The sequence below is a fragment of the Struthio camelus genome, chromosome 11, assembly GCF_040807025.1.
Source record: "Struthio camelus isolate bStrCam1 chromosome 11, bStrCam1.hap1, whole genome shotgun sequence".
Lineage (NCBI taxonomy): Eukaryota > Metazoa > Chordata > Aves > Struthioniformes > Struthionidae > Struthio > Struthio camelus.
The window spans coordinates 9,461,199-9,485,454 of NC_090952.1; the positions used below are offsets into that span (position 1 = coordinate 9,461,199).

General features: G+C 44.9%; 1 protein-coding gene across 14 annotated transcripts in view; it reads right to left on the reverse strand.

The window, feature by feature from the left end:
- Positions 1–214: 214 nt before the first annotated feature.
- GAB3 (GRB2 associated binding protein 3) overlaps positions 215–24,256 on the reverse strand; it is an 85,644-nt gene continuing 61,602 nt past the window's right edge. For 4 of the 14 annotated variants that reach the window (XM_068957361.1, XM_009685484.2, XM_068957362.1 and 1 more), the window contains 3 exons: positions 23,252–23,354; positions 21,889–22,002; positions 16,215–20,859 (listed from right to left, as the gene is read on the reverse strand). In XM_068957361.1, the coding sequence (XP_068813462.1) occupies positions 20,743–20,859; positions 21,889–22,002; positions 23,252–23,354 (334 nt within the window). In that variant the 3' untranslated portion in view covers positions 16,215–20,742. Of the gene's footprint in view, positions 777–2,368; positions 2,601–10,783; positions 11,078–11,626; positions 11,771–12,225; positions 12,966–15,961; positions 16,128–16,214; positions 20,860–21,888; positions 22,003–23,251; positions 23,355–24,256 lie in introns of those variants that run through there. The other 10 variants (XR_011143542.1, XR_011143541.1, XR_011143538.1 and 7 more) reach the window with 10 other exon arrangements.

Here is a 24,256-nt window from a genome sequence, read left to right on the forward strand (position 1 = left end):
GAAATTTCCCTTTTTTATCATCTAGTAGAGTGAGGAAAGGTGGATTTTGCAATTAAAAAGAGTCCAATTGTATCAATAATATGATAGCACATTACTATAAATTGCACATCACAGAAGAACTGTCATAATTTCAATTTATGATTCCGGTCTAAATAGAACGCTCATCCCCATCCTGGAAAGTAAATGTTTATTTCTTATATTCTCTGCCGTTCCATGCATCCGTCCAAATGGGTGTTGTGACATTGTTATTCTTTTGGCGTTATGATTTCCAAAGATTGTATTCCCCAGATGAGGAGGTTTCACTGTTTCACTGTTACCGTAAGAACCATTAATTATTTCTCAGTCAGACCTTGAGCTCCGGTGAGGACTACTAGTTCAATTGTACAAGTCCCTGCATGAAAACTTAGGAAGAGACATTCCCTCTCCCGCAAGTGTTACATTCTCAGTGAGTGTCTTTGGACCTGATTTTATCTTAAAGACAGGTACCAATTTATCCTTGAGTATGTGCATACAGTAACATACACTGTTGAAAAGCATGACACTGCAGTGGAAATATTAGCAGTCCTGTGATCTGGGGTGGAGAATATTCTGAGTGGAGGACTTCTATAACCCTAAGGGCATAAATACATTAATACATGGTCACTGCTCTTAAAATATTGAACACTTCCTGTACTAGAAAATGTTATGGCGTCTTCAGCTCTGCTGGCAGCAGGCAATTTCTAGCTGTCTTATTTTTGCCTTAAGACTTGTTGTTTCTGGAAAAGAATCTTCAAAGCCTGAGGAGACATCAAAACAGTAAGAAAAGAGGAGATGGAAAGATTGAATAAGCATTATAAATATGTCTAAATCTCTTAGGGCTTGTCTAAACAGGGAAGCTATTTCGAAATAAGTGAGGGTGTGAGCTGAAGCACAACAGCTATTCTCCACCCCCAACAGGGACTTTCTTATTTTGTTCTGTTTTGGAAGGCCTAAATTTCACGTGAGCGCCCAAGATCAGTGCTTTCCATTTGCCAGAAGCGTTTCTGTCTTTACTGAATTTGCTGGTCAGACCCAAACATAAGTTCACATTTCTCTCGCTAGTCAGCCCATTAGCTTGCTCCATATTCAAGCTATACTATGCGCGACGTGGATGACTGAAGATCATGCTATTCGGTATGAACTTATGCTCAGGCTAACATACAAAAAGGATGTAGTCTATCAAATCTAAATGCCAGACAGTAGGAAATAGACAGATTTTTAATGGCATTTAGGCCATCTGAAAGTAATGCTTTACAGAAGCGCCTTCTTGCAGTTTAACGGAGTCAGCTTCCAAAGCACTGCTCTTGTGGAGTAGGGATGCGTATGAAGAGCTAGCTAATAGTTCTTCTTTAATGATTATTGAGTTTATATTCTTTAATGTTTATTGAGTACTTGCATAATTCTTATTCCAGCCAACAAATTATGCTGGGATACTGAAAAGTATCCTGAAAACTTCCTGCAAGTTTTATGAAAATAGTATGATCAAGAAGTCCATGCTGTCCTGACAGAAGGAAAACCAGAGATACTAGCTCACAGTGAATGTGTATCAGGGTACCGCTTGTGAAAGAATCTCTACAAATGCCCCCTTATCTGGAGAAACATCTGTCAGAAACTGCTACTACCTGTTAGATGCTGAAGTTATTCTGCTATGCAACACAATATATTTACAGGAAACCAGGCACTTGCAGAGCAACTTGTCTTCCAAGTGCATTAGTTTTTTAGGTATGTGAGAAAAACACTATAACACAGAAGCGCTTCATAAAGAGAAAGTAACTAAAAATAATTTGAAGGGAACTGGTGTCAGTTTAGCCCTTCGCTGCTTGGGGATGGTCCACTCTGCCACTAAACACCTCTTACACGCTACAGTTCCCAGGGCCTGTGGGCAAAAAAGGGATTCTTGTCGATGCACGGGGTATAAAGAGGAAGAAATCAAGTCAATCTGGTCCATCATCTATTCACCTTAAGGTACAAGTCTACATTTTTGATATAATGCAGAACTTTATCCTGTTAGTAACAGAGTGTTTAGGTGAAACTCTACACCCTTAGAATCAGAGAAGGGCCAGGCGTTGTAAACTACCACCCACTAGGGTGGAGTGACAAGGTGCATTCATCATCCCAAATTAGAGACGTATTTATAGAGGATTGGCCTGTGACACCATGAAAGACGCACAAACAGCTACGCAAATTGCTGCAGAGGAATTTAATTGAAAAGTATGTACCTAGACTAAAAGGAGCGCTGGAATGAAACCTTACCCACCCCTCCATCAGCTCCCTAATGCTGACACGCATCATTACTCGCAAGGAGATAAGGAAGGGTTAGTGTTTTTTAGGGCTGACGTTTCTCTCTCACCTCACTCCTGCAGTGCCACAAGGTTAGCGGTGGTTTTGTGTGTTTCTCGAGTTCAGGAGTCGCTCGAGCATGTACCGACTAAAATCCAGCTTGTTGCTCTCCCACTTTTTTGCTTCTGTGGTTCTGCCAGGAGAACAGCAGCAGATCTTACATGAAGTAGCTGGCAGTTCTTGCGTCGACACCAAATAGATGTTTTTCCATAATGTTCCTTGCCTCTCTCTCTCTCTTCACCCTTCTCGTGAAAAGAGCGCATCTTTTACAATTTAATTTAGCTAGCTCTTTAGCGAGCCTTTTTTGTTATCCATTCTTCCTGCGCCTATGGACTTATGTTCATATTTTTACAGATGAAAAACTGGAAATGATATGTTCAATTTACTTCTTGGGTCATTCATTATGCTGCCTAGTGTTTATTATAGGGCAAGTGATTAGGGCTTTTGGAGAAAGGAGACAGGAAACAGACTGCAGACATTGTTAGCATATAAATAGCCCTGGGGAGGTGGTAGTGGCGGAGAGAATGGGACATTTCTGGGATTTTGCCATAACTGAATGACACAGATGGTTTTCCAGTAAAATGAATATTTTGGTAATGAGTAGTGAATGTGCCTCAGTCTGGCAGCACCTACAGCCCCAAGAATGCAAACAATTTAGAAGTAGGTTTGTCAATAAATACCATCTGTTCGACACCATTGAATCCAAAATATTGCAGAACCTGCTTTGATGGTGACTGCTGTTTTGGTAGACATAGGTGAGAGAAAAATCACTACTAAATACTTTTTGTAGATAGTGCGATTCTGATCTCCAAAGTGTAAAACTCGCCAGAAATCCTACTTGTTTATTCCAAATTTAAGTCTGAGAGAGTTAAACTGGTGCAGTTAGCTTTTCTCCTGATGGACGCAAGGCATCTCTACTGAAGTGCAACTATACGGGCGCAGAAGCTACTTCTCACACAGTAGCTTCTGTCGCTGGGACAGTTACATATCTGAAAAACTTCTTGCTACCACTCCTCCCCTCAAGGGAAGGAAACATGTAATCCTGTGAGCAGCAGCAGAGTGAAGCCTGGTTTCCTAGTTACTGCGACTGGTGTTTTGCAGTGGATTTCCTCTTCAAACACGCTGATACCTGATAAGAGGTGATTTTCTGCTGCAGCTTTTCATTCTGTAAAGACACTAATAGTTGTTTCCTCTTGGCTCCCCTATATTCCATTAAATTTGCAAAACCAGAATATCTTTGTGATCTTTACTCCTGTTAGATTTAGCTGAAATTGGCTAATGGACTCAAAGGTTTCTAGGAGAGAAACAGGAAGACAGAAAACAGAGACATAATTACGTTCTAAAAAGTCTAAAAAAACCTGTATAAATTAATTTTAACAATCTTAGCCTTCTAGTTGACTAATTTTTGTCTGTTCGGAGACATGAAAGAAAAAAAAAATCATACCGTTCTCCAGCTTGAATTTATGGCTACGATAATCAGCCAATCTGTTTTAAAGATTTTCCCTCGATTCCACCAGCTGTGAAGGAAGGAAGGAGTGACGATGCAAAAGCTAATTGTCAGCTTGCCATGTGTGAAACCATGAAAAGTCACCTCAGGTTCAAGAAACACAAAGAAAACAGCACCCCTTCGTTCTGCCCTAGACCTCAAAACAGTCCTAGAGAGGACTGTTCACAGGCTAGAGAAGATGAATCTTCATTTCCTTTTGATGACTGAGTTGTAAAATGTGGTAAGAATTTTAGCTACATAACTCTGTACGACTAAATTCATCCAAATCTTGCTTAACTGGAAAATACTAAAAGATCAGATCACGAGTCTGTCAGTGGAAGTTGCGCGGCTGAGAACTCAGGCTCATTTTTATGTTTGAGTTGTCTTTTTTTTTAGTGAAGGATCAGAGAGAAATGCAGGGAGAGATGGGCCTGAATAAGCAATTCTTTAAAAGAATAACTTAATAGAAAAATGTAGCATGAAAATAGTGGAACAAGGGAAAAAATAAAGATTCAAAGGAAGATCAGTGCTGAGGACTGGAATTCCCACCTCATGTTCTCTACGGAAGAGCAGAGGTGGTGTACAAAGAAGAATCATAAAAGAGATGGGTGAAGCAGAATGGAAAAGTTTGCTGAGAGAGTAAATCATAAAAGATCATTTTTTTCATTGAGATTTCTTACATTTGTGTAAACCTGGATTAAATCCACTTACTTCTATGTTTCATTGACATCAGTAAAGCTACTTGACACATGAAGATTTGGAAACAAATCTGGCCTGAAAACGGCAAGAGAGGAATTGGTTGGAGGAAAGTTACTCTCTGAAAAAATTGTATCTACAGCTCTCTATGCATCTATTACGCTTAAAAAGCTTACAGTGCTTAAAAACTGGACCATTTTTTCCTCTGAAAAGTTTAACAGCTAGTATTAAACATCATAAGGAACAGATAAGCAACAAAAGGGTTGGCAGTAAAAATATTTCATGAACTTTAGCTGCATCTTGTTACTACATCTTCTCCTTGCAGCTTAATCTGTGATGTGGTTCCTGGGATAAAGCTCTGCGCTCCAGTAACATCCAGCGGGCCCCACGGGAAATTCGGCTCTGCCCAGAGGTTTGATGGAAGGTCCTATAAACTTCAGCCCTACCAGACTGGTCCCATATTGAGCTGGGGTAAAGCCCTTTTCTCCAGGACAGCAAAGTGGTACTGGATTGTGATCAGGTTTGTTTTGATACCAACCAGGGGTACAAAATCAGACACAACCTGCGGTGCCTTTTAGCCCTTTTTCCGAGTGCTCCAGAAACATGGAATCTGTGCTCCACAACATACGATTAGTATAAGCCACACATTAATTTTCTCATCTGCTGTCACATGAAGATAAGTCATGCTGCCTCTGCTTCCTCCTTCCATAATGCTCTTGTTGACAAACAGCAGCCTCAGCAAGGAGCACCGGCATTAGTCTGTGCTTAGAGCCAGGCGCTCCGTTTCAAGGCGTGCTCCAACTTCTGCCTTCAAAATTGCTGCTGAAGTTTGAACTTTTAAATTGCTGACTCTGTATAGAGAAGGGACAAAAGAAAGAGGAAAAGAAAGAACGAAAGGAAAGGCAAAAAAGTATCTAGAGTTATGCCAGAGTTGCAAAAGTGTTGGCAGGCGGGCGGAAAGTCAGCCTGCCCCTGCACCGTCAGCTTTGAGCAGCTATCTAGTAGTACCTTCTCTTAGACTAATCTTATTCCCTGAAGGTGTGCTACTGCCAATAAGGACATACTGGAGAAGATTTCTGTATTATTTCTGAAGTGCCTCCTTCTAAGAGAGTTTCTGTTTGGGCAAGAAGCTATTCTAATTTTTGTTGCTGAGCGTTTAACAAAGATTCCTGAAAGTCAGCTTGCTTTGACTTCTCTCCTTGCCTTTAAAATTCAATGTATTTTAAAAGATAAAATAAAATAAATACTACAATATAGTGTAAACAGTGTAATAGAATTATATTAACCTAGTCCAGTTTGGTCTGTTACCTTATAAATTTAGTTCTGAAAAGCAGGCAGCTGACTGAGGAATCTTGTGCAGATTCAGATTCCTAAATTTAGGCTTGAAGACTTGTTTAATGGTGGGGGGAGCCACAGCTCTCTTTTGGCTTTGGGACTCTCCCGGGATGAGCCTTGTGTGTTTGCTGGAACTGTGTGTGTCTTTGTGTCTGCGTGCACAAGTGAATAGTTTTGATAGTGACCATCACTGCCAGCATTACCAGAGGTAAGAGTCGAAGCTTGGATGACCCTTGGTGAGGACCACAGTGGTCGTTCTGATGCTCTAACACTGCTCATTTTAACTACGGCCTTATTAACCTTGGAGAAACAAGAAAGTTAAAATCATCATAATAATAAAATTATACAAATGATCTAATTGCAGTGGGCCAAAGAGGATCTGAAATGTTTTCTTACTTCTTGAAGAAGAACAGCGTACCTGCTTTATGGGAGACAAATTTAATGTTCGGGCACTGATTGGATTGTGGGGGCTGCCACCATGACAACAGAGGAAGGAGAAAAACAGGGTAGCTTTTGCAAACATTCATATAAAGCAGCTAATAAAAAAATCTTATATTAAAATCAGCTTAAAGTAGTCCTGGAAATTGCAGTCTTGTCGGCCTTATTTGTGTATCAAAAAAACTGATGGGAACAAAAAAATGACGAGAATTATGAGACATTTAGCAGAACAAGAATTAAAATAGAGACAAAGGTGCATAAGTCCATAAAGGAAAATCTTTCATCTCAAAACATAAAATTCCTTGAGTGTGTCACTGGAAGATAAGGCCAAACCAGCGCCTATCTTTTATCTAGACTTTCAAATAAGATAGGGACAAACGAGCTAAGGCACTTCTGAAACACCCTCGAGGCATCTCACTGCTTTGCTAGGTGCTTACAAACCTTTGAAAAGCTGGTCCGAAAAGGAAGAACAAAAAGTAGATGTAAATGGCAGCTTTCTGCTTGGCAAAGAGCGAAGAGTGTTTAAAACTCAAATTCTTAATGTAATTACCTGATGAAGCAAGAACTGAGTCAATGCCACTGAAACACAGCAGCTACCAAATGGCCCAGGAAACGTTTTTGTACAATATACAATTAACCTAAAGGGCTGACCTCTCCCTGGGTGGCCACAGGGTTTCTGCCATCTCCCCTCCAGGCTGCCACGGACCTCGAGGCCACTGGGCAGCTGGTTCACCAGCTTTCCGGGGTAGGCAGTTCCCTCTGTTCCTTTCATCCGGCTTTTTGGAAAATCCTCGAACTAGTAAGCAGCTCCATGAGCAACAGGACTCATAAATAAACTCTCAAATAACTTACATAAATATCTATGCATTCATGTCTTGTGATTGACGGGGTTTTTAGCTGAATTCTCCTAATGCTGCAGCACAACTCCGTTGCTTATGAAGCACCAGAAAAGCCACACGTCATGCATGTCCTAACTAGCGGAAAAGCTTCACAGGAGTTCACACTTTATTGAACACCGGAGAGAGAAACCACAAGAGAGAGAAACCTTGACTAAAGAGTAGATTTTCTGGAGTCTAACAAGGCCCGGACACCCATCACGGTTGTTTGCAGAGCTGAATTCATTCTGCTGCCTTTCTCTTGACGGAGACATTAGCAATCTCTCTCTCTTGTCAGCTTGATCATCTGTTCCCACAACATTTGCAAGAACTTAGTTTTTTTTTTTCAGCCATTCGCTCCTCAATCACGTTCAGTTTAAGGTGGCCGGGGGGGTTAAGAATTACTGGGGAGAAGGTGAATAAAGAATATGATCTTATAGGCCCTATTCCCTTTCCGAGGAGGAGAAAGGAACGAAACTGGCTCATAAATGATGCGGAGGAGAAATACTGATTTTCGCCCCCGAGGGAAGGCTGCTTTGCTGTAGCTGCTGCCGCTCAGCCAGACGCGGAGGAGCGCCGAGGGCCCGAGGAAGGGGCCGCGGAGCCCCCTGTGCCCCGTGCCGCGGGCGGCTGTCCGCAGCCAGGAGGATACTTCCAACGGGCTGCGTGCTGGAGAAGGGCTGAAGCCAGAGGCGAGTGTGCGATATGTGCCTCCAGGGGGGCCGACGACAGCGCCGGCTGGGTCCGCGGTCAGGAAGCTGGGTCCTGTGCTTGATTGCACTGGAGAAAATCCAAAGTGAGCAACAACAACTTAATTAGCCAACAATGGCAGGGCTTCAGCCAGCGCCCAGCAGAGAGGATCCGTTTGCTTTTCTGCAAGATGTTTTTTAAGAGGTTACGGATCGGTGCCTCTCACCATCTTCTTCTATCGCATCCTTTAACTGTTTCTGTTCTACTAGATAGTAACTTTTTCAGAGCAAAGGTCCCTACCAGGTGTTCAGCACCTTTGGGTGCTGAAAAGCTGTTTTCTATTTGCTCCAGCTGTATCGCTCTGCCCATTAAACAGTGTCACCTTGTACCGTGCGTGTCACCGTCCTTCCCCCTGAAATGTCACACCAGAATAACAATTCCTGTTTTTCCGTGGTAGAAGGAGTTCCCTTTCTGTTCATGCAATTATACAGTGAAAAATAAAACTGAATACTGGCAGCCCCTAACGCTTCCCTAATTTGGAAATTCTGACAGCATTTTTACCCACAGAAGGCAAGTATATGCTTTTAATATGCAAACAAGCACACACTTGCATGTTGACGCATTAAGTTCCTGCTCCACGTTTGTCACACAGAAGCAGGTTGCAATCTTTTGGGGTGAGGGTCTTGGGGAGACTGAGCAGAGCCGATGCTTTCCTGGGCTAGGCAAAGATGGGCTCCTACTTTGCAGACATTCCTGCTCGAGCATGGTTTAGGTGCCCAGTAGGGAGAGAGAGGCAGGGTGGAAACCAGGCCAGGAGACGGATACAACGGGACCAAGAGCCCCCCTGAGCCCTACAGAGCAGGAGGAGGGGGACATACTCTTATCCTGTGCCACCAGCAAAAAGTACTTTCTTCACCTGGAGATAGTCCAAAGACTCTGTGCACAAAAAGGTGAAGACAACTGCATTAGTATATAAATTTATCTGTCTATTTTAGAAGTTAGAATGGAAAAGTGGCAAGAATAGCAAGAATAGGCACTAAGAAATCTCTTGCACCTGAAACTGGGCATGTTCCCAGGAGCCCTCATGCAGGGATGGTCCTGGACCTCCACAGCTCCAGAGGAGGGAGAAGCGTAGGCTGGAGAAGTGAGTCACATATAAAAACTTATTTATGGATAATATAGCACGGTCAGCAATGACGGTGACCAACAGGCTCGGAAACTGATGGCATGTGGTAGGTCACAGTGACACGGGTCACAGCCCATACACCCTAAAGCTTCTGGGTGTTGGCATGTTAACCTTGCGCAGATCAGACAGAAAAGGCTCCCCAAGGAGGAGGTGAAGGGGAGCACTGTGCGCTCGCTGCGCTGTGCCTGGGCAGAGCGTGATACCGCTCGCCGCGTTATCTCCCCAGGGAAGGGGGCCCTTGTAAGGCAAGGAGGTTGCACCAAGGCCGATCTGCCTGCAGCTCTTCAAACGTGCCCGGTGGCCTCTTGCTCACTGTGTCCGTGTTCAAACTGCAGCGCTCTAACTGCTCATTCTGAACAGCGCCTGGGGCTGCATCGCAGCTCCTACCCCAGCGCATCGGCCAGGGGCAAAAAATGAGGATTTTAGTACCCGCTGCTGGCGAACCAGAGCCAACAATTCCTGCGGGAATGAATCCCATAGGCAGCATCTAAGCATATATGGGTGAGGTCCATCACCATCATCTACTGACCAGGAACAAAATCATCACAGGTGGCCCAGCCGCCTACTCCTGTAACCCAAAACGCACATTAGCTGTCAAAGAAGCAGCTGAAGCAGCGAGGCAGGTCTCCGTGAAAGGCAGGCAGGGAGCGGGGGAGCTCCTGCCCGCAGCGCTGGCGATATCGGCAGGACAACGCTTACGCAGCGGGAGGCAGGAGGTTGTACGCTGAGCTTCGTTTTACAGGAGTGTTAAACCTAAACATTCAGGGACCACATTTGCAAGATTTTGAGAGTACCAGAAAGGACATTTTTAGTAGCAATAAAATACCAAAAATACAGAGTTATTTTTTGTTCCTCCCGCAGGATGCTGTAACAGAAGCCACCCTCGTCTTTGGCTTTTGGCAGCATCGCCATTGGAGCCGGTTGGGATCGCCGACGGCGTCCACCCCTCAACTTCTCCCCTGGTATTGCTGCAAGTCAGCACCGCGCTGGAAGAGCTGACAGGGAAAACAGTCATTTTCTCTTCCTTTTTCTGGCTTGTTTATTCTGTCAACACGCAGAAGTGCTGATATTTGCACAGCTTCCCAGTTTTTGGTAGCGTACTCTGCCCCGTGCACAGCGGGAACAGGCACAGGGCAGCACTGCTGATGCTGAAATAGGAACTCTGGTAATGTAGAAAATGTTGCTTTTTCAGGACATACTATTTCATGGGCAGCCCCTCAGGGATGGGAATGTTTTCCAGGTTGGTTAAGTGAAAAATAAGCAAGTGGGTGATGGAGGTTGGCAGCAGGCCTGCTCTTGCTGGCCACCCTCGGCCGCTTGTTGGCTGCTCTCCTATGTGTCTAACCAGGTGGTGAAGAAAAATAATGAACAACAAAAATTCTAGATTGTTGTAGTGAATCCAAGAGTCGGACTGGATCGTTCTGTCGGGATCTGCCCAGGGCGTAGCTTTGCAGCAGAGGTTACTGCGAGGGGTTAAGAGTGGGCAACTGGAGGCAGCAGCTTCCTAGGCCAGTTTAGCATCAGCCAGAACAGCACTTGCTCTGATTTCATTACCAATGAGCTGATGAAATTTTTTTTGCAAAAAAGATACCCAGATTAATCACTCTTACGTGAGGGCTTAAGTAAGTACTGTATTTCCCTCCTGTATTTTGATCTAACCTGTAATGATCGTTGCATTTCCCTCTGCCTTTGACACTTAAGAAAACAGGGCAAAAAAGAGAGAGGAATACTGTTGAATTTTACCATCTTTTAGTATCATCCCTTGACAAAATATGATCTATAGCAACAGCATTTTGTGTACTTAAAAAAAAAAAATTGCCTGCATTTCTTCATCAATGGGGCACAACAATCTATTTGCAGAGTTCCATGAAAATGACGCCAAATGACAGCTAAAAATCTACCACTTCCTCCAGAAAAGTTTCACAAGTAGAAATGGGAGATCAGTAAGGAGGCGACTGCTGTGGTTCCTCTTTGTTGCCTTGACAAGCCCCGAGGCGTTCGTGTGCAGCTCACCTGGGAATTAGAGGCACGACTGATGTTGGCATTAGCCCCCCCCCCCCATTGCTTTTATTTTGCGAAATTTCCTGAATTTTTTCTGTTTTTTAAATAAGCATGGCACAGTGGGGATCTCACGACACCACGAGATCTGCATTGCGTTTTTTGGTAGGCAATTTGCTAACATTGAGCACATTCTTTCATTAGAAAGAGTTTCCTTTCTTTCCCCCCTCCCTGTTTTCTCCATGTTGACGGCTGCGAGGCCACACAGGAGCCAAACAGAGCTAAGCACCAGCTCTAAACCTTTGGAAAGACAGCTGGGTTTTAACACACTTTTCGAGTCTCCAGGTCAAAATAATTTGGGGTGGCGGAGGTTGCATGCCCTTGGGCTGGGTGCTCCTGGGGGCTCCTGGAGGGAGAAGATGCAGGCAGCTAGACACAGTCTCCCTTTGGGTGCACGTAGCAAAAGGAGCTTGCACAGGACTTCCAGCTAAAGTGGGAACTTGCTGTTAGCGACCACAAGCACCTCGGGTAACTCCCACATGCCGCCGAGCGCCTCGAACTCACCAGCGCCCCAGGAGGTGTGAGCAAAATCACGGCACTGAAAACAACAGTGGTAAGGATGCACCGACTATGAACCGCTGCGCAGGGAAGTTTCCTGTTCCTGCTTGTAGACTGCTAACATTCAATACTTCCAGGGTGGGATGTTGCCTGTAAAGATCATTTTCCTTATTTGTGTGGTAGCAGTTTGGGGAACTGCAGATGTGGGCTGGGACCTGCTGCCCTGGCTGCTACCGAGGCCCTGAAGGTGACCCCTAAATACAGTGTCTCCCTTGTCCAGAGCAGCACAAGCTGGAGAGCTTAAGGCTGATGCAAAGAGCTAAAGAGCTTCGCTGTCTTACTTATCATCCGACGTGCTTTGGCCACTGCTGTAGAATAATGCAACAAAAATACACTTTTATGAATAAAATAATATTTTTCTAGAAAAACCTCGAGAAGAGATCTAGGCTTTGTACTAGCCTATGAAAATGAATTTCAGTTATTAATCTAGTTTTCCTCAACGCCATTTCTATGCAGAGCATCTCATCTATGGGAATGAAAGCATATGGATCTTTTTTTTACAGTTCTCTTTTCTCTAAACCAGTGCACATTGCTTTTTTTCTCACCTTCTCCTAGCACTGAGCAGCAACTCTGCCTCCTCCTTGCACTTTCTGTGCAAACAGTTGTGGTCAACAGCAGCAGCGAGAGCTAGTTAGAAGGATTAGTATTACACTATTGGGGGAAAGAACAGCACTTTCATTGAGATTTCTCCCTTTTTTGAGCACAAGCATATAGGCTACGATACCTGATAAAGGAGCAGGACAATTTCCGTTTCCCCCAACCTGATCCAGGGAGCCTGGAGACAGCAAACTTGCATCCGCTTTTTGAGCCAGCGCAGCTGTAAGCTCTGCAGGGAGTAACAGTGCGGTCACCAGCTAGCAGGGCCACAGGGCAAGTCTGCAATATAAATAAGGCTATTAAGTAAGCATTAAATGTCATTTGAGATGATCACACTGTGTAGAGAAAAGTAAAATCAAAGAGGCGAATGGATCATACAAGGTGCTTGTGTGACATATATAAACCTGGAAAAAACTCAGTGAGATTACTACAGTTATTCCAGATTTTTGTATTGTGTAAAAATCAGATTCTGGATGAGCTCTGTCTGTGGCAATCCCTCTTTTTTTTGTTTCCCTGTCATTTCTACTCTACGTGCCGAGCCCCGGTTTGCTGTTTGCTGGCTGCGCCTGCGGCCTTGCCCGTTCGCTCGCTGCTGGGAGCCTCCTGTGCCATCCGTCCGCGGCTCATCCGCCTCGTGCCAGCCACGCGGGCTGGAAGGATTTCCTTCGGCGGCATTTCCTGGCGATTTCTGACTAACTGCAGAGGAAGTCAGACCAAAGAAATGATGAATCTTCCATTTTTTATTTTTAAAAGAACCTCAAAAACGGCATCTCTTATTTTGGAGCTATGAGCAACCTGCCCTCTGCCCTGCTAGAGGTCTCGTCCTTGCGAGTAAGGCAGGCACCAAAGCTAAACGCAGTTTCTGCTGGGAAGCCGTTGCCCTTTGGGGAAGCTTTACTTGCCAGCTTCAGCACATGGGACTGGCCAGTGCTGTTAAACAAGTACTTCATAACCTGAAAGAGCCGGCAGGCGCCCGTGGGCCAGCTCAGCCCGACTCCGCGCCGGAGCTGCGGCGGGGCTGGTACGGGGCTGCGTCACGCGGACGTGGCGTTAATACAAAACCAAGGGGCCGAAGAGTCACCGAGGCCTCCGCGAGTTTGCAAATCCCCGTATTGCTCAACGGCGCGTCTCTGTGTGGGGAAACCGCCTCTGGGGCTGTACGAAAGGTCACGCTGAAAGCTCGCCTCGAACTTTGGTCCCGCAGCCCGGAGCAATGTTTGCCTTCTGGCATCCCCGCTAGCGCTGGCAGACACCCGCCAGCATTGCCTTCGTTTGACCTTCTGCCTTTTCCATGGTCCTCGTTTTAATTTTTGCAAATTTTACCTAACTTCACCTAATTTTAATTTGACAAAACCTCCTAGCCTTCCCTGGGGAAGCAGGAGCACTTTGTGGAGCGGTGTCCTTCACGGGGTGGGCTGCAGGGCTGCTGCCTTTTTGTTAGGGACCTCTATATTTTCTCTTGTGGGAAAAAGTGCAGAGTAGGCCTTCCTCATCACTCTGCTCATACGGGGAAGGAAGCAAAAAAAACCCCAAACAAACAAAAAAAAAACCCCAGCAACAGTAGCGACAGCAACATCTCTAGCTAACGGCATAGTCAAAGGCACTTCCAAGAGCTGAGCTCACGGCCAAAGAACTGAATAATATTTTTGAATGAAAAAGCAAACCAAACTGCAGCAACCGTGTGCAAAGAAAATACCCAGCAGTTACATTAAGCCTTGTAACGCTCCGGGAAGCCCACGAGCGGAGCAATGACTTTTCAGGGTCTCGCGCAGGCATGAATTTGCCAGCACTCTCCTTAGCACCAAGATTTCCTTAGCTGCCAGGACAGGGGGCAAGTCAGGACTGTGTAAAAAGTGAAGATATGCCATAATCTGATGTAAAAGGAAAATCAAATACCAAGTAGAGCAACGCAGGACAATAAACGAGAAGTTGGGCTGTTCTGTGGTCTCTCCTGCGTTACAGCATGACACGGTATTTGGCTCCCCAAGGGGAGATGGGCCAAACCACAGCCACGTTTCCTTCTCTTTATTTAAATTCTAGACGTAGTGCTACTGACACCCAGCATGCTCCTATAAATATGTATAACAGGTAGAGCAACATCTCCTGCACTTTAGATGCTATTTGACAGGGAAATTCAGATCTTTGGAGCTGTCAAACCGCAGCACGCAGCCTGCATTAATTGGTGGCTAAGGGACAGGACTGAGTTGAGACCTGGGCGTTCCCACTTCTGCCGCTTGCCTGTTCCTCTAATGACACCTGAAAATTAGCCAAAAGTACCGGTCTCTTAGCCGAAGCTCTTGGACATGTCCTGGGGAGAGATCTCCAAGCTGGATATTACCTTAGTGGCCCAAGACCTGCATCACTGCACTGCCACAGCCCCTGGTGCGGATGGGATTACAAAGGAATGCCCATTTTTCGTATAGTGCTCTATTGATATGACCATTTCCAGTTAAAAAAAAGACCAAAGCAATTGCACTCCTAAGCAAAATAGTTCTCAGAGGGAAAAAATGCCGGGGTGGTGTGGAATTACTGCTTTTTTGACCGATGTACAGCAGAGCGCCCAGGAGGAAAGGGGCTCACGTTTCGTACCTGCTGGACAATTTGGCTAACCAGCTGGCTCCAGCGTGTCTTTTTTTCTTCAGGAGAGTGTTTAAGGCGTTTGAAATCCACAGCTGTGATTAAAAAGAGGGGTCTAGCCTCTACCAAGTGCACATGAAGTGATACTTTTTGATGATTAGAAAATAACAAGAGAAAAAAGAACCCGAGAGCAAAGTATTTTGTATGGAAAGAGGGGGACGCCTGGCCTGGTGGGGAGCTTCCCGAGTTTTGTATGGCCTGGCACTGCTTTTCTTCTGCATTGTTCATCCACAAAGTCCCGGTTCCTGATGCTGGGTTCAGAGGAAGTCCCTCAGGGCCGGATCTGGGACCGGGACCCTCCGTGCTCGTCTGCCCTGGATGGCGGAGCTGCAGCTGGGCAGTGCCACAGGGCCCCAGTGTGGCCCATGTCCCTGCGCAGGGTCGGGAGCGGGTGCAGAGGAGGGACCCGGGGCTGCGCCCATCTCCTCTGGGGAGAGGTGTCAGGGCAGATGGAGGCAGCAGCTGGGCTTTATTTATCCCACCAGCCCTCCCTACAAGGCTGATTACAAAATTTCACCCGAGTGCCTGGTATCGAGCCCCAGAACTGGGTTTATTATCAAAGTCACGTGCATCCGTGCTTCTTTAGATGTGCAGCTCAGCTTTTCTCGATGGCTCTCTAAGCACCGCAGCCCCTTTACTCACTGCACCACGGGTATCTAGGCAGGATTGCAAAGCACACGGCTCTAACGCTGACAGTTGCCTGAAGGAATAAATACGCTACCTGCTTCCCAGACTACCTGTTCGTTGGGAGCTAGCAGGTTTGCTCAGCTCGCACCGGTGGGCTGCCCTGTCTGTCGCACCAGACGTGCGCATTAAAAGGATCCCGTATCACCAGCGTGCTGCATGTGCTAACATCTTTAATAGCAGCTAGGCTCCTCAGCACAGAACGATTAAAGGATCCCACTAAATAACAACCGATCATTGTATGCAAGCCCAGGGCATAGGCTTAACAAATCCATGTTCACAGTCGTCTTTGGTCAGCAAAGTGCGGCCCCATCCTCCCCCTGCACTGCTGGCAGGAATCGAGGCCGGCAGATCGTGACTTACCCATGGCCTGAGAAGGATGCAGCTGGCAGGCTGAGCTTCCTCCTCCTCTTTCCTCAGGTCACCCGCAGGTGAGCTTTCTGCAGTGCAGGTGCATACAAACTGTTTGCAAGCAGAACATGCATCCAAATAATTTATATGAACAAGCCACAGTTTAATAGAGAAAAACCTGAAAAAGCAATGCAAGAAAAATGGAAGTGGAAGAAAGGTTTCCCTATGGGTATCTTGACTTGTCAAAATAACTAAAGATCACAGCTATATTTTATATTAATTTATTAGAAAAAAGATACACTGTTTAATGTGCAAATATATACAACAAACATTACAATGAAACATTGGGAAGGGAGAGCCAATCCCCTCTATCAATGACTTCTCCTTAGCAGAGATGACTGTTTAATGCTTCCCATAGATTTACAAATACCAAAAAGTATAATGCCTCACTTGCACAAAACAAAGGTTTATTTTTATTTGAACAAAAAATATTCCGGCTTTGAAATGGCAAAAGTCTGCTAATTTGGTGGCTTTTTTTTTTTTTAACCTGAGCAATTTTTGCGGAACGGGGGCACAAAGGAAAGGCATTGCCCTGTGCTTCATTCTCATCACAGCATCTGATGGTCTTTGAATCACTGAACCACTGAATCATTTAAAGTGAATGCAACTCCAGAATCTACATCTATTTAGGTTATTCGCAACACTGAAGGGAGCAGGCCCTACCCTTGGAAGAAAGGGTTGAAAACACCCAGCTCCAGCTGTCGACACTCTCAGGCGAAGTGTTCATTTCCGACAGTAAGGTGTTTAATGCTGTCTTCTGAAATCAAGGTACTATAAGGAAATGAAAAACATAGCTTAGTCCAAAAAATAAGAGGGTCCTGGATCCTGCTACGCCTTGCTCAAATGAGTGATCCTTGAAAGGCTGCAGAAAATGGCCATAATAACCCCTAATTGAGTACAGAAGTTAAGAATCCCTGTAACTCCAAGCAAGTACATAAATCCCGATCTGTTCAGGAAAGAAGTTCAGATCAGATTAATTTATTTATGGTTCTTTAGGATTAATTCCAAGCAAGTGTTGGACGCAGGTAGTTTTTGTGCTCCCTGGCTGCAGGCAATTTAAGTAAGAGCGATCCGTATCGCATTCACCTTCCTCCCTCCAGTGCCGGGGTGCTGGCACTCGGCTCATTTCTCCGCCGTGTCCGATGGCTTGGGACACGCAGCTGCTCAGCTGAGCCTCCTGCCTGGATTTTTCCTAAAGACCACCAGGACTGAAACCCTTCAGCTTGTTTGTGCGACTCAGCTCCACGCGAGAGCTCTGCTGAGCGACGTTTCTGATCGCGCCAACCCTATGGGCGAGCCGCCAGCAGACACCCTGCCACCCCAGGGGCCGCTGGCCGCCCCACGCGCGCAGAGCTGCAGGGCCTCCCTCCTCATTGGTTCTGCTGTCCTTAAATAACTACTTGCAAATAGCAAATTGATAGCCCTGGAGCAAAGGGACGCGGCTGTGCGTGGAGCGTGCCTGGCTGGCTCCGCAGCCGGGGTGCATTTGTCTTGTACCAGACAAGACAGTGTCCAAAGCTGCTGCAGTTTTCAGGTGCTTTCGGTGTCTCTTTCCTCTTTGGCCAAGGTATCGGTATTTAGGAGCAAAGTTAATTAAATGCTGACGCCGTTTTGCTCTGTAACGTATCTCTCCTGCCAGTCAGCGGTAACAACACTGGGACCCAGCGGTTGCCGCCTTAGCGCCCACAGGCATGGTGGTTACATACCAGAGCAGGGGGGCAGCTCCATTTGGGGTGAAATCTTTAATAATGGAGTGACCACAGCAGATATGGCTTTTTTGCCATCCCCACACCATCCTCCTCTTCTTTAGCCTGTTTGGAACGTTGTAGGACTTGACCAAAAGTGAAAAAAAAGAATAAGAAAAAAGCCTTGGGGAAGGACTGCTTTAAATTTTTTAATTTTTTTTTAATTGCTCACATTTCAAGTGTTACACTTGCATAAGAATGTATGTCACAGGCCCTCAATCAGTCAGTAAAAAAGGACTGATATGAAAAAAAGCAATTGCATTGCTTTTTCTCCCCATATGAAAAATCTGAACAAAAAAACAAGCTTAGTTTTTAGGTAGAAAGTGAAAGTTGGATGCAACTAAGCTGTGTTTGATCAAGATAACATATCTCCAGGGCCAGGAAAGAGACACATGGAAATTTGAAGGGAGGTCTATTCTGATCTAAGGACAGTCAACGCCGGCTTACATGTCCATTTAGGAAAGAAAACCATGAGAAGAAATCTTCATTTTCCGAACTTCTGAATGATGCAGTAGCCATGTTTGTGAAGGTTTAAATATTTTTACAATAAACTGGAATAGCAAGGGAGTCAGTTGTCTTCAATAATGTTGTATTTTTCCATTTCAGAGGATATTCTGACAGCTTGAAAAGAAACACTCGGGTAAAACATGACCTGATTTGAACACTGTTGCAACCTGAATCAGCGGCTCCCACATCGTTGCTGTGCAATTAGGATCTGCAGTAGTACAGTGCAATTTGTGGAGCTTTTCAGTGCTTTGCAGGGCTCTTGAGCAAGGTTGCGCCATATTGAAATACACTTCTTAGCTGGTCTTTTAATTCTTTCAGTATTGCAGCAAGCACCAAAGGCATGCAAAAGCATTCACATCTTTGTAATGACGGTTCTTCTGCTTCTACCTCCATGCTAACTCCGAGGAGGTGCACGTGTCCCCTGCATCTCCCTGAGCCTCCTTCTCCTGCTGCAACACAGGGCACAGGTGGTCAGAGCTCTCCTAAACTCGTTTTTGGAGAAAAACTTGGGGTTTCAACAAACTAAATTTCACATCAAACCAGTATGCTTTCTGCTGAATTCTTCTCAAAGCTTTTCTGAACATCAGCTTTCATTTTAGAGCTTTTTTGAAGGGGGAGGGAGGGAGAAGCCCAAAACAGCAAGTCAACTTTCTGCAGTATGACCCCCATTTTCTCGAGTAGCTCCAATCCAGGACCCTTCATGCCTGCAGGGCTGGGTGTGTGGTTTGCCCCAGAGTCAATAAAGGCGCTGGTGAAGCTTATTCTTGCAGGAAAAGCTAGGAGATTGATCATGGCGGGTTCCCAGCTTTGTTTTTGCTCTAAAGGAACAGTGAGGTTTGCAAGCACTTCAGCTGTCTTGAGGTAGGAGAAAAGTGGTGTTTCTATTAGCTAAGCTGCCGTTTCTAGCAGGACATCAAACTTGGTCCTGTCCCTCAGCCTTCCAAAGTGCCCCAGTGGCTGAATGCAGAATGCAGGTGTGAAAAAAGATAACTAGGAAGCTTGAAATGTCAGCGATTTCCATCATGACATTTCTATGACCTCAGTTTGGTAAATCAGCATTTTTTGGATGTTAAATTACAGTAGTATAATGCGGTAACGACAGGCACACGAAGGGAGGCCAGTGAATTGGCCCTGTCAAAGAGGAAAACCCTCATAAAGATCCTGGTTCTCTATCCTTGCTGACAGGAATAGACCTCTTATGGCTAGTAGGACTCACTTGCATGAGGAAAGGCTCCAAGATCAAATCCAGTGTGGGGTAACGCAATGGTGCTGCATGCTTCCTTTATTCGAGAGGCCGTGTGCCACCTTAAAATAAAGATTGCAGACAGGCTTTTAAAGTTAAATAGGTTATAAACTATATACGTATGCGATCCTGAGATAGTGCCTGTAACAGGTCCCAAGGTAGATAAGCTTCCTGAGCCCAGAGGTCCCCGCGCTGCGTAAGTGCATTGTTGTTGTTGTTGTATTTTGGCAGGCCCGCTGGTCTCTCGGACCACAGTGCTTCCTAATGCTCTCTCTCGTCGGGGTGTGTCTAATGAAACAATCAGTCTGACGAATGCTACCAGCAATTCCCCTTGTATTTCTTCTGCAGTTCGGATGAAAGCATTCTTGATCCTTTGCCAGTTCTCCCAAGACTTGCAGAAACAGGCTTACAGCTTCTCTTTCTATTTTTTGGCCAGGCAAGAGCTGTGCCTCTGCAGCCTCCTGCTAGAGGAGCGGCTATGCTGCGCTGTGCTGAAGACACAACTCAAGATATGAAGAAAATATCAGTAGTAATCAGATGGAAAGGCGACGTGTATGAGCGGCAACGGGGAGAAGAAGCTTAATATGACAACCATCATCTGGAGGGTCAGAGACCACGCTTTCCAGTTCCACCAGTGCACAGTCCTATTTTGAGTTTCTAACAGCGTCAGCTCAGAGTCAGACCTTTTAAACCCAGGGGAAAACTATTTTCCAAAATTCTCTTTACTTAAGCACTATGTATTTTAAAAGTTCTTTTTATTGTTTCAGTATTTTAGCCCTTAGTTGATTAGTCACCAACAGCTGTCAGATGCCCGTTGCCATAAGCAGTTTGAGCACCTGCAGTATTTGAAGGAATATCAAAAAGTAGCTTTAGCAACTAGGAATTACACAACAGAGGGAGAAGGCAGGACTAACTAGATTAATGCAACATGTAGTGGATTTGTTAACACTGAGTGTACGACTTGTCCCAGAATCATGCCAGAAAACAGTACCATGTAGCTTACTGGTAAGGGCAGTAAAAAGAGTAATGCATTCCTTTAATCATCAGTGAACCACTCACTCATTCAACATACTATTTCCAGCTGAAATCAAAGGTTTTCTATTAAAAATGTAATTCCTCTAGAGACCACATGCATCTTACAACTCTCTCTGCCTTTGAACTCTGCTGTGATAGCTGCTTCATTAACATTGTGGTTCCAGTGCAAAAAGAAAATCCTCTAAATCCCAAACCTTCTTCCTTTAAACTTTAGATTGCCTCTCATCTGTCCATTCCTGCTTAGTGTTCTGTAAAGCTTGAGTCTTCTGCTCATCTACCTGGACGTAGTCCACTCTCTGCTCCTCAGAGAGAAAAGGTTTCTGTGGGAGAGAGGGGAAAAAAACCAATATATTCATTTCAGGATGAAAAGGGATGCTAGTGAAACTTGACTTGATTTTCTGTTTTCCCTTTCCCTTATTCTTTGGTTGCTTCGCTTCACCTTGAAGCTCACAGTGACATCAGCTGACAAAAGCATTGCTTTACAGCCTGCTTTAGATATAATTATCCATCTGTCACCCTGTCACTCAGCCCAGCACGATGAGAGAGGGAAACATGCTGTTCTGGCTATTTCCATACTGATAATCATTCTCTTGTCATCCAAATGATCCTGCTGCAGGGATAACCTACCAGCATTTTAAACAAAGGGAGGCTTTAAATTAAAGGAGGCTTAGGAGTCTTTTGCCTCCAAGAATATTAACTGATGAGGAAAACAATATGCAGGATCCAAAATTTCCATGACGGCCCAAACAGACAGCGGGTCTCTGCTTTGCAGAACATTGCATTAGTTACCTGCCCGGGGCCCCGGTGGATTGTAAACTCTTTGGAACAGGGATTGTATTTTCTCAGAGTTGCTAAAGAAATTGAAATGCTTTTGGTGATGCAAGAATAAAGATGCACATTTTGCCATGGTACAAGAGATGGTGCAGTACCCTGTGAATTTATCATGGGCTACAAGCTGGTTATTGCAGACAGATTTGAAGAGGGGAGGGGGGAAACTAGCAGGAAAGGGTTTGTGGAGACTCGATGAAAATGAAAGAGCATGCAGAGATCCTGCAAGCACCAACAAGCTTGCCCACAAGCCCTTACCACTGCACACCCCAGGGCAGTCCTGTGCCCTCTGCTGAGCTCACGCTGATGGCATCACTGTAAGTCACGCTAAGGACACCTTGTCGTCTGTTCTAATCATGCTTTTAGTATGTTAATCTTGAGCCTGTTATGAATGCAATCAGCTGGAAACATAACCAGCTTCATCATACTTAGGACACCTAGGGGAGTGTGAATCTCGGTCGTGTTTTCCTCCCAGCAGGCAAAAAATAGGAGGCTATGAGGTTTTCAGAGATGACTCATACCTTCTGTACAGGGGATGGGGAAGCAGAATTAAAATCCAATGCTAAGTAATCAAGGTTAGATTTCCTTGTCCATGGAAAAGCACCACTGTATGGAGATGTTGCCTGTCTGTGTTCCTGTCAGGAAAGAAGAGAAACTTTTAATGTTCTTACACCATGATCCTGAAACGAAAGACTATGCTCTGAGGTGCTAGACTCATCTGGCAGAAGGCAAATGAGGAAAGTCAGCACCCACATAATTTTCTGTGCCAAGGGTATATTTATTGACTAACCACAGGATAACACTAATTGATTGTGGGATGGTACAAAGAAATTCAGGAAGCCTATTCTCCTGGTAATTATAGCAGAACAAGCAAACTGGGATGATTCGCATTCTGATTTAGAAAATCAGGAGGGATTTGTGGCCAGCTTCCCACACCAAACCCCTGGACGGCTCAGATTTACTGTGGGTGCCATCTAAGCCACCAGCGCTCTATGAATTTGAAGAAATGGTGACAATTCTGTTCATATCTATCAAGCAAACATTAACATCAGGAAAATCACATATGACCACAAATATGTAGAAGGTATTAATTGACTAGAAAATCAAATGGGGAGTGGTTACACCTGGAGCTGCCCCGGGGAGCAGATTTGGAATCTAGTAGAGGTGTGGGTTAAAACTTGAAACTATGGTTTGTGGTCAGTGGTCAGTTCTGCAATACACTTGTAGAGCCATTGCCGTTGGGCTTTGGCTGAGGAGACAGATTTGTAGACACTGACTCAGATCAAGGGTTTTGAGATCCATTTCTACCTGAAATTCAAAAGAAACCAAGATTCTGGTCTTTTGCAAGACATGGCTAAAGAGTGAATGAAGAAAAGGAAGCCACAAAGCCAGATGTTCTTCTTTCATGGGATGGGAAGTAGGGTTAGTGCCACCAGCCAAAGCAGAAGCAATAGGAGACTTTAATGGGGGTTCTGTTTCTGCACAATATTTAGTGTGTTTCTTTAGGAAGTGCACTAATGGCTTTCTGTCATTTCCTAGGAGATTTTGCAGGGTGCAATTTTAAAAGGTGAAAAGATTTAATTTTCCTTTGCCTTAATGAGTTCTCATGTAAATATGGCTGATCCCTGTGATCTCTTGCAACTGCTCAGCAACATTCGTGGGCGAACAGCTGAGTTCTGCAGAGCAGAAGAAGGGCTTCCCTTATCTCTCTGTAAATTGGACCCAGTGTCTCGGGTTTAAAACCATTTCATCATTTTTTTTTTAAACAGAAGGCAAAGGACAAACCTCCTCAACATTTTTTCTTAGAAAACAAACTTCAGCATTCTCCATCAGTGTGACAGAGCAGAATAAAGCAAAGGATGGCTGTGTGAAAATGAAGATTACCATATGAATGTAACTTTCTTCCTCTTCTCCGGAAACTGAATTGGCAAATATTCTTGCTGAATTAATACCGTCTCTTTCTGGTGAGATAAAGCTCATTCGATTGCTATGAAGAAAAACACAGGAGAGGTTAAGGAAGCATCTTACAGATGCTCTGAAATGAAGCCAAAGCCTGACACAGTCCATATGGTGAATAAATTCACACTAATGCTGCAGCCTTTATGGAGAGGATGTCCAAAAACGTTCCTTAGTTCTAAAGAAAGTGTGTTATAGTCCTATGAGTGTCTTGGTTGATTTTTTTCTGGGCTTTTCTTGATGTTATAAAAGTTTGCCATCTCTGGCATGACAGAAAGCACAAACCGTCGGAGCAATTCTCCAGCAAGGGCACAAACAGAGGCAGACATCATTCCTCCAGGTAATGTGTGCTGATGGAGCAGTTACTTTGTTGTACGTGTATCCACATTTTGGAGATTGACGTGAATTAATCAGCTACTGGAGGTGCAGGCGGAGGAACTTGGCTGGCTTTGAACACGGAATAAACACATGCTATCTGTACCGTGGAGATGGCTGCAACTCAGCTGTTTTACAAGGAAATTTTTTCCACTAACACAGCTGTCAGAAGTATATCATGAGTAAATTATTGCAGGCTGGCACAGTGGAGTTAGTTATTAAGAAATTAAATAGTTACTTCATGCAGAATGAAAAGTAATCCCTTCGGTTTATTAGTTCCGGGCATACTTCTTTTTTAGTTTTGTTAATGTAAAACATACAAACTCCCTCAGAGCTCGTTATCCTTCAGGACTCTGTACTGTGTCAGCATTAATTAACCGTGGTGCTCCAGCAGGGGTGTGCAGGAGGCAGGCTAGCGGGTTTTCCTAATAAGCAACAGGTGGCAGCCAGTGCCCAAGGGGTTAACCAGCTTCGGACTGCTGGGCTGGACGAGGACCCTGCAAGTGAGGAATTGCCTGTCCCTGACATCTCGGTCCCTTTTGCACTCCAAAGGCTACC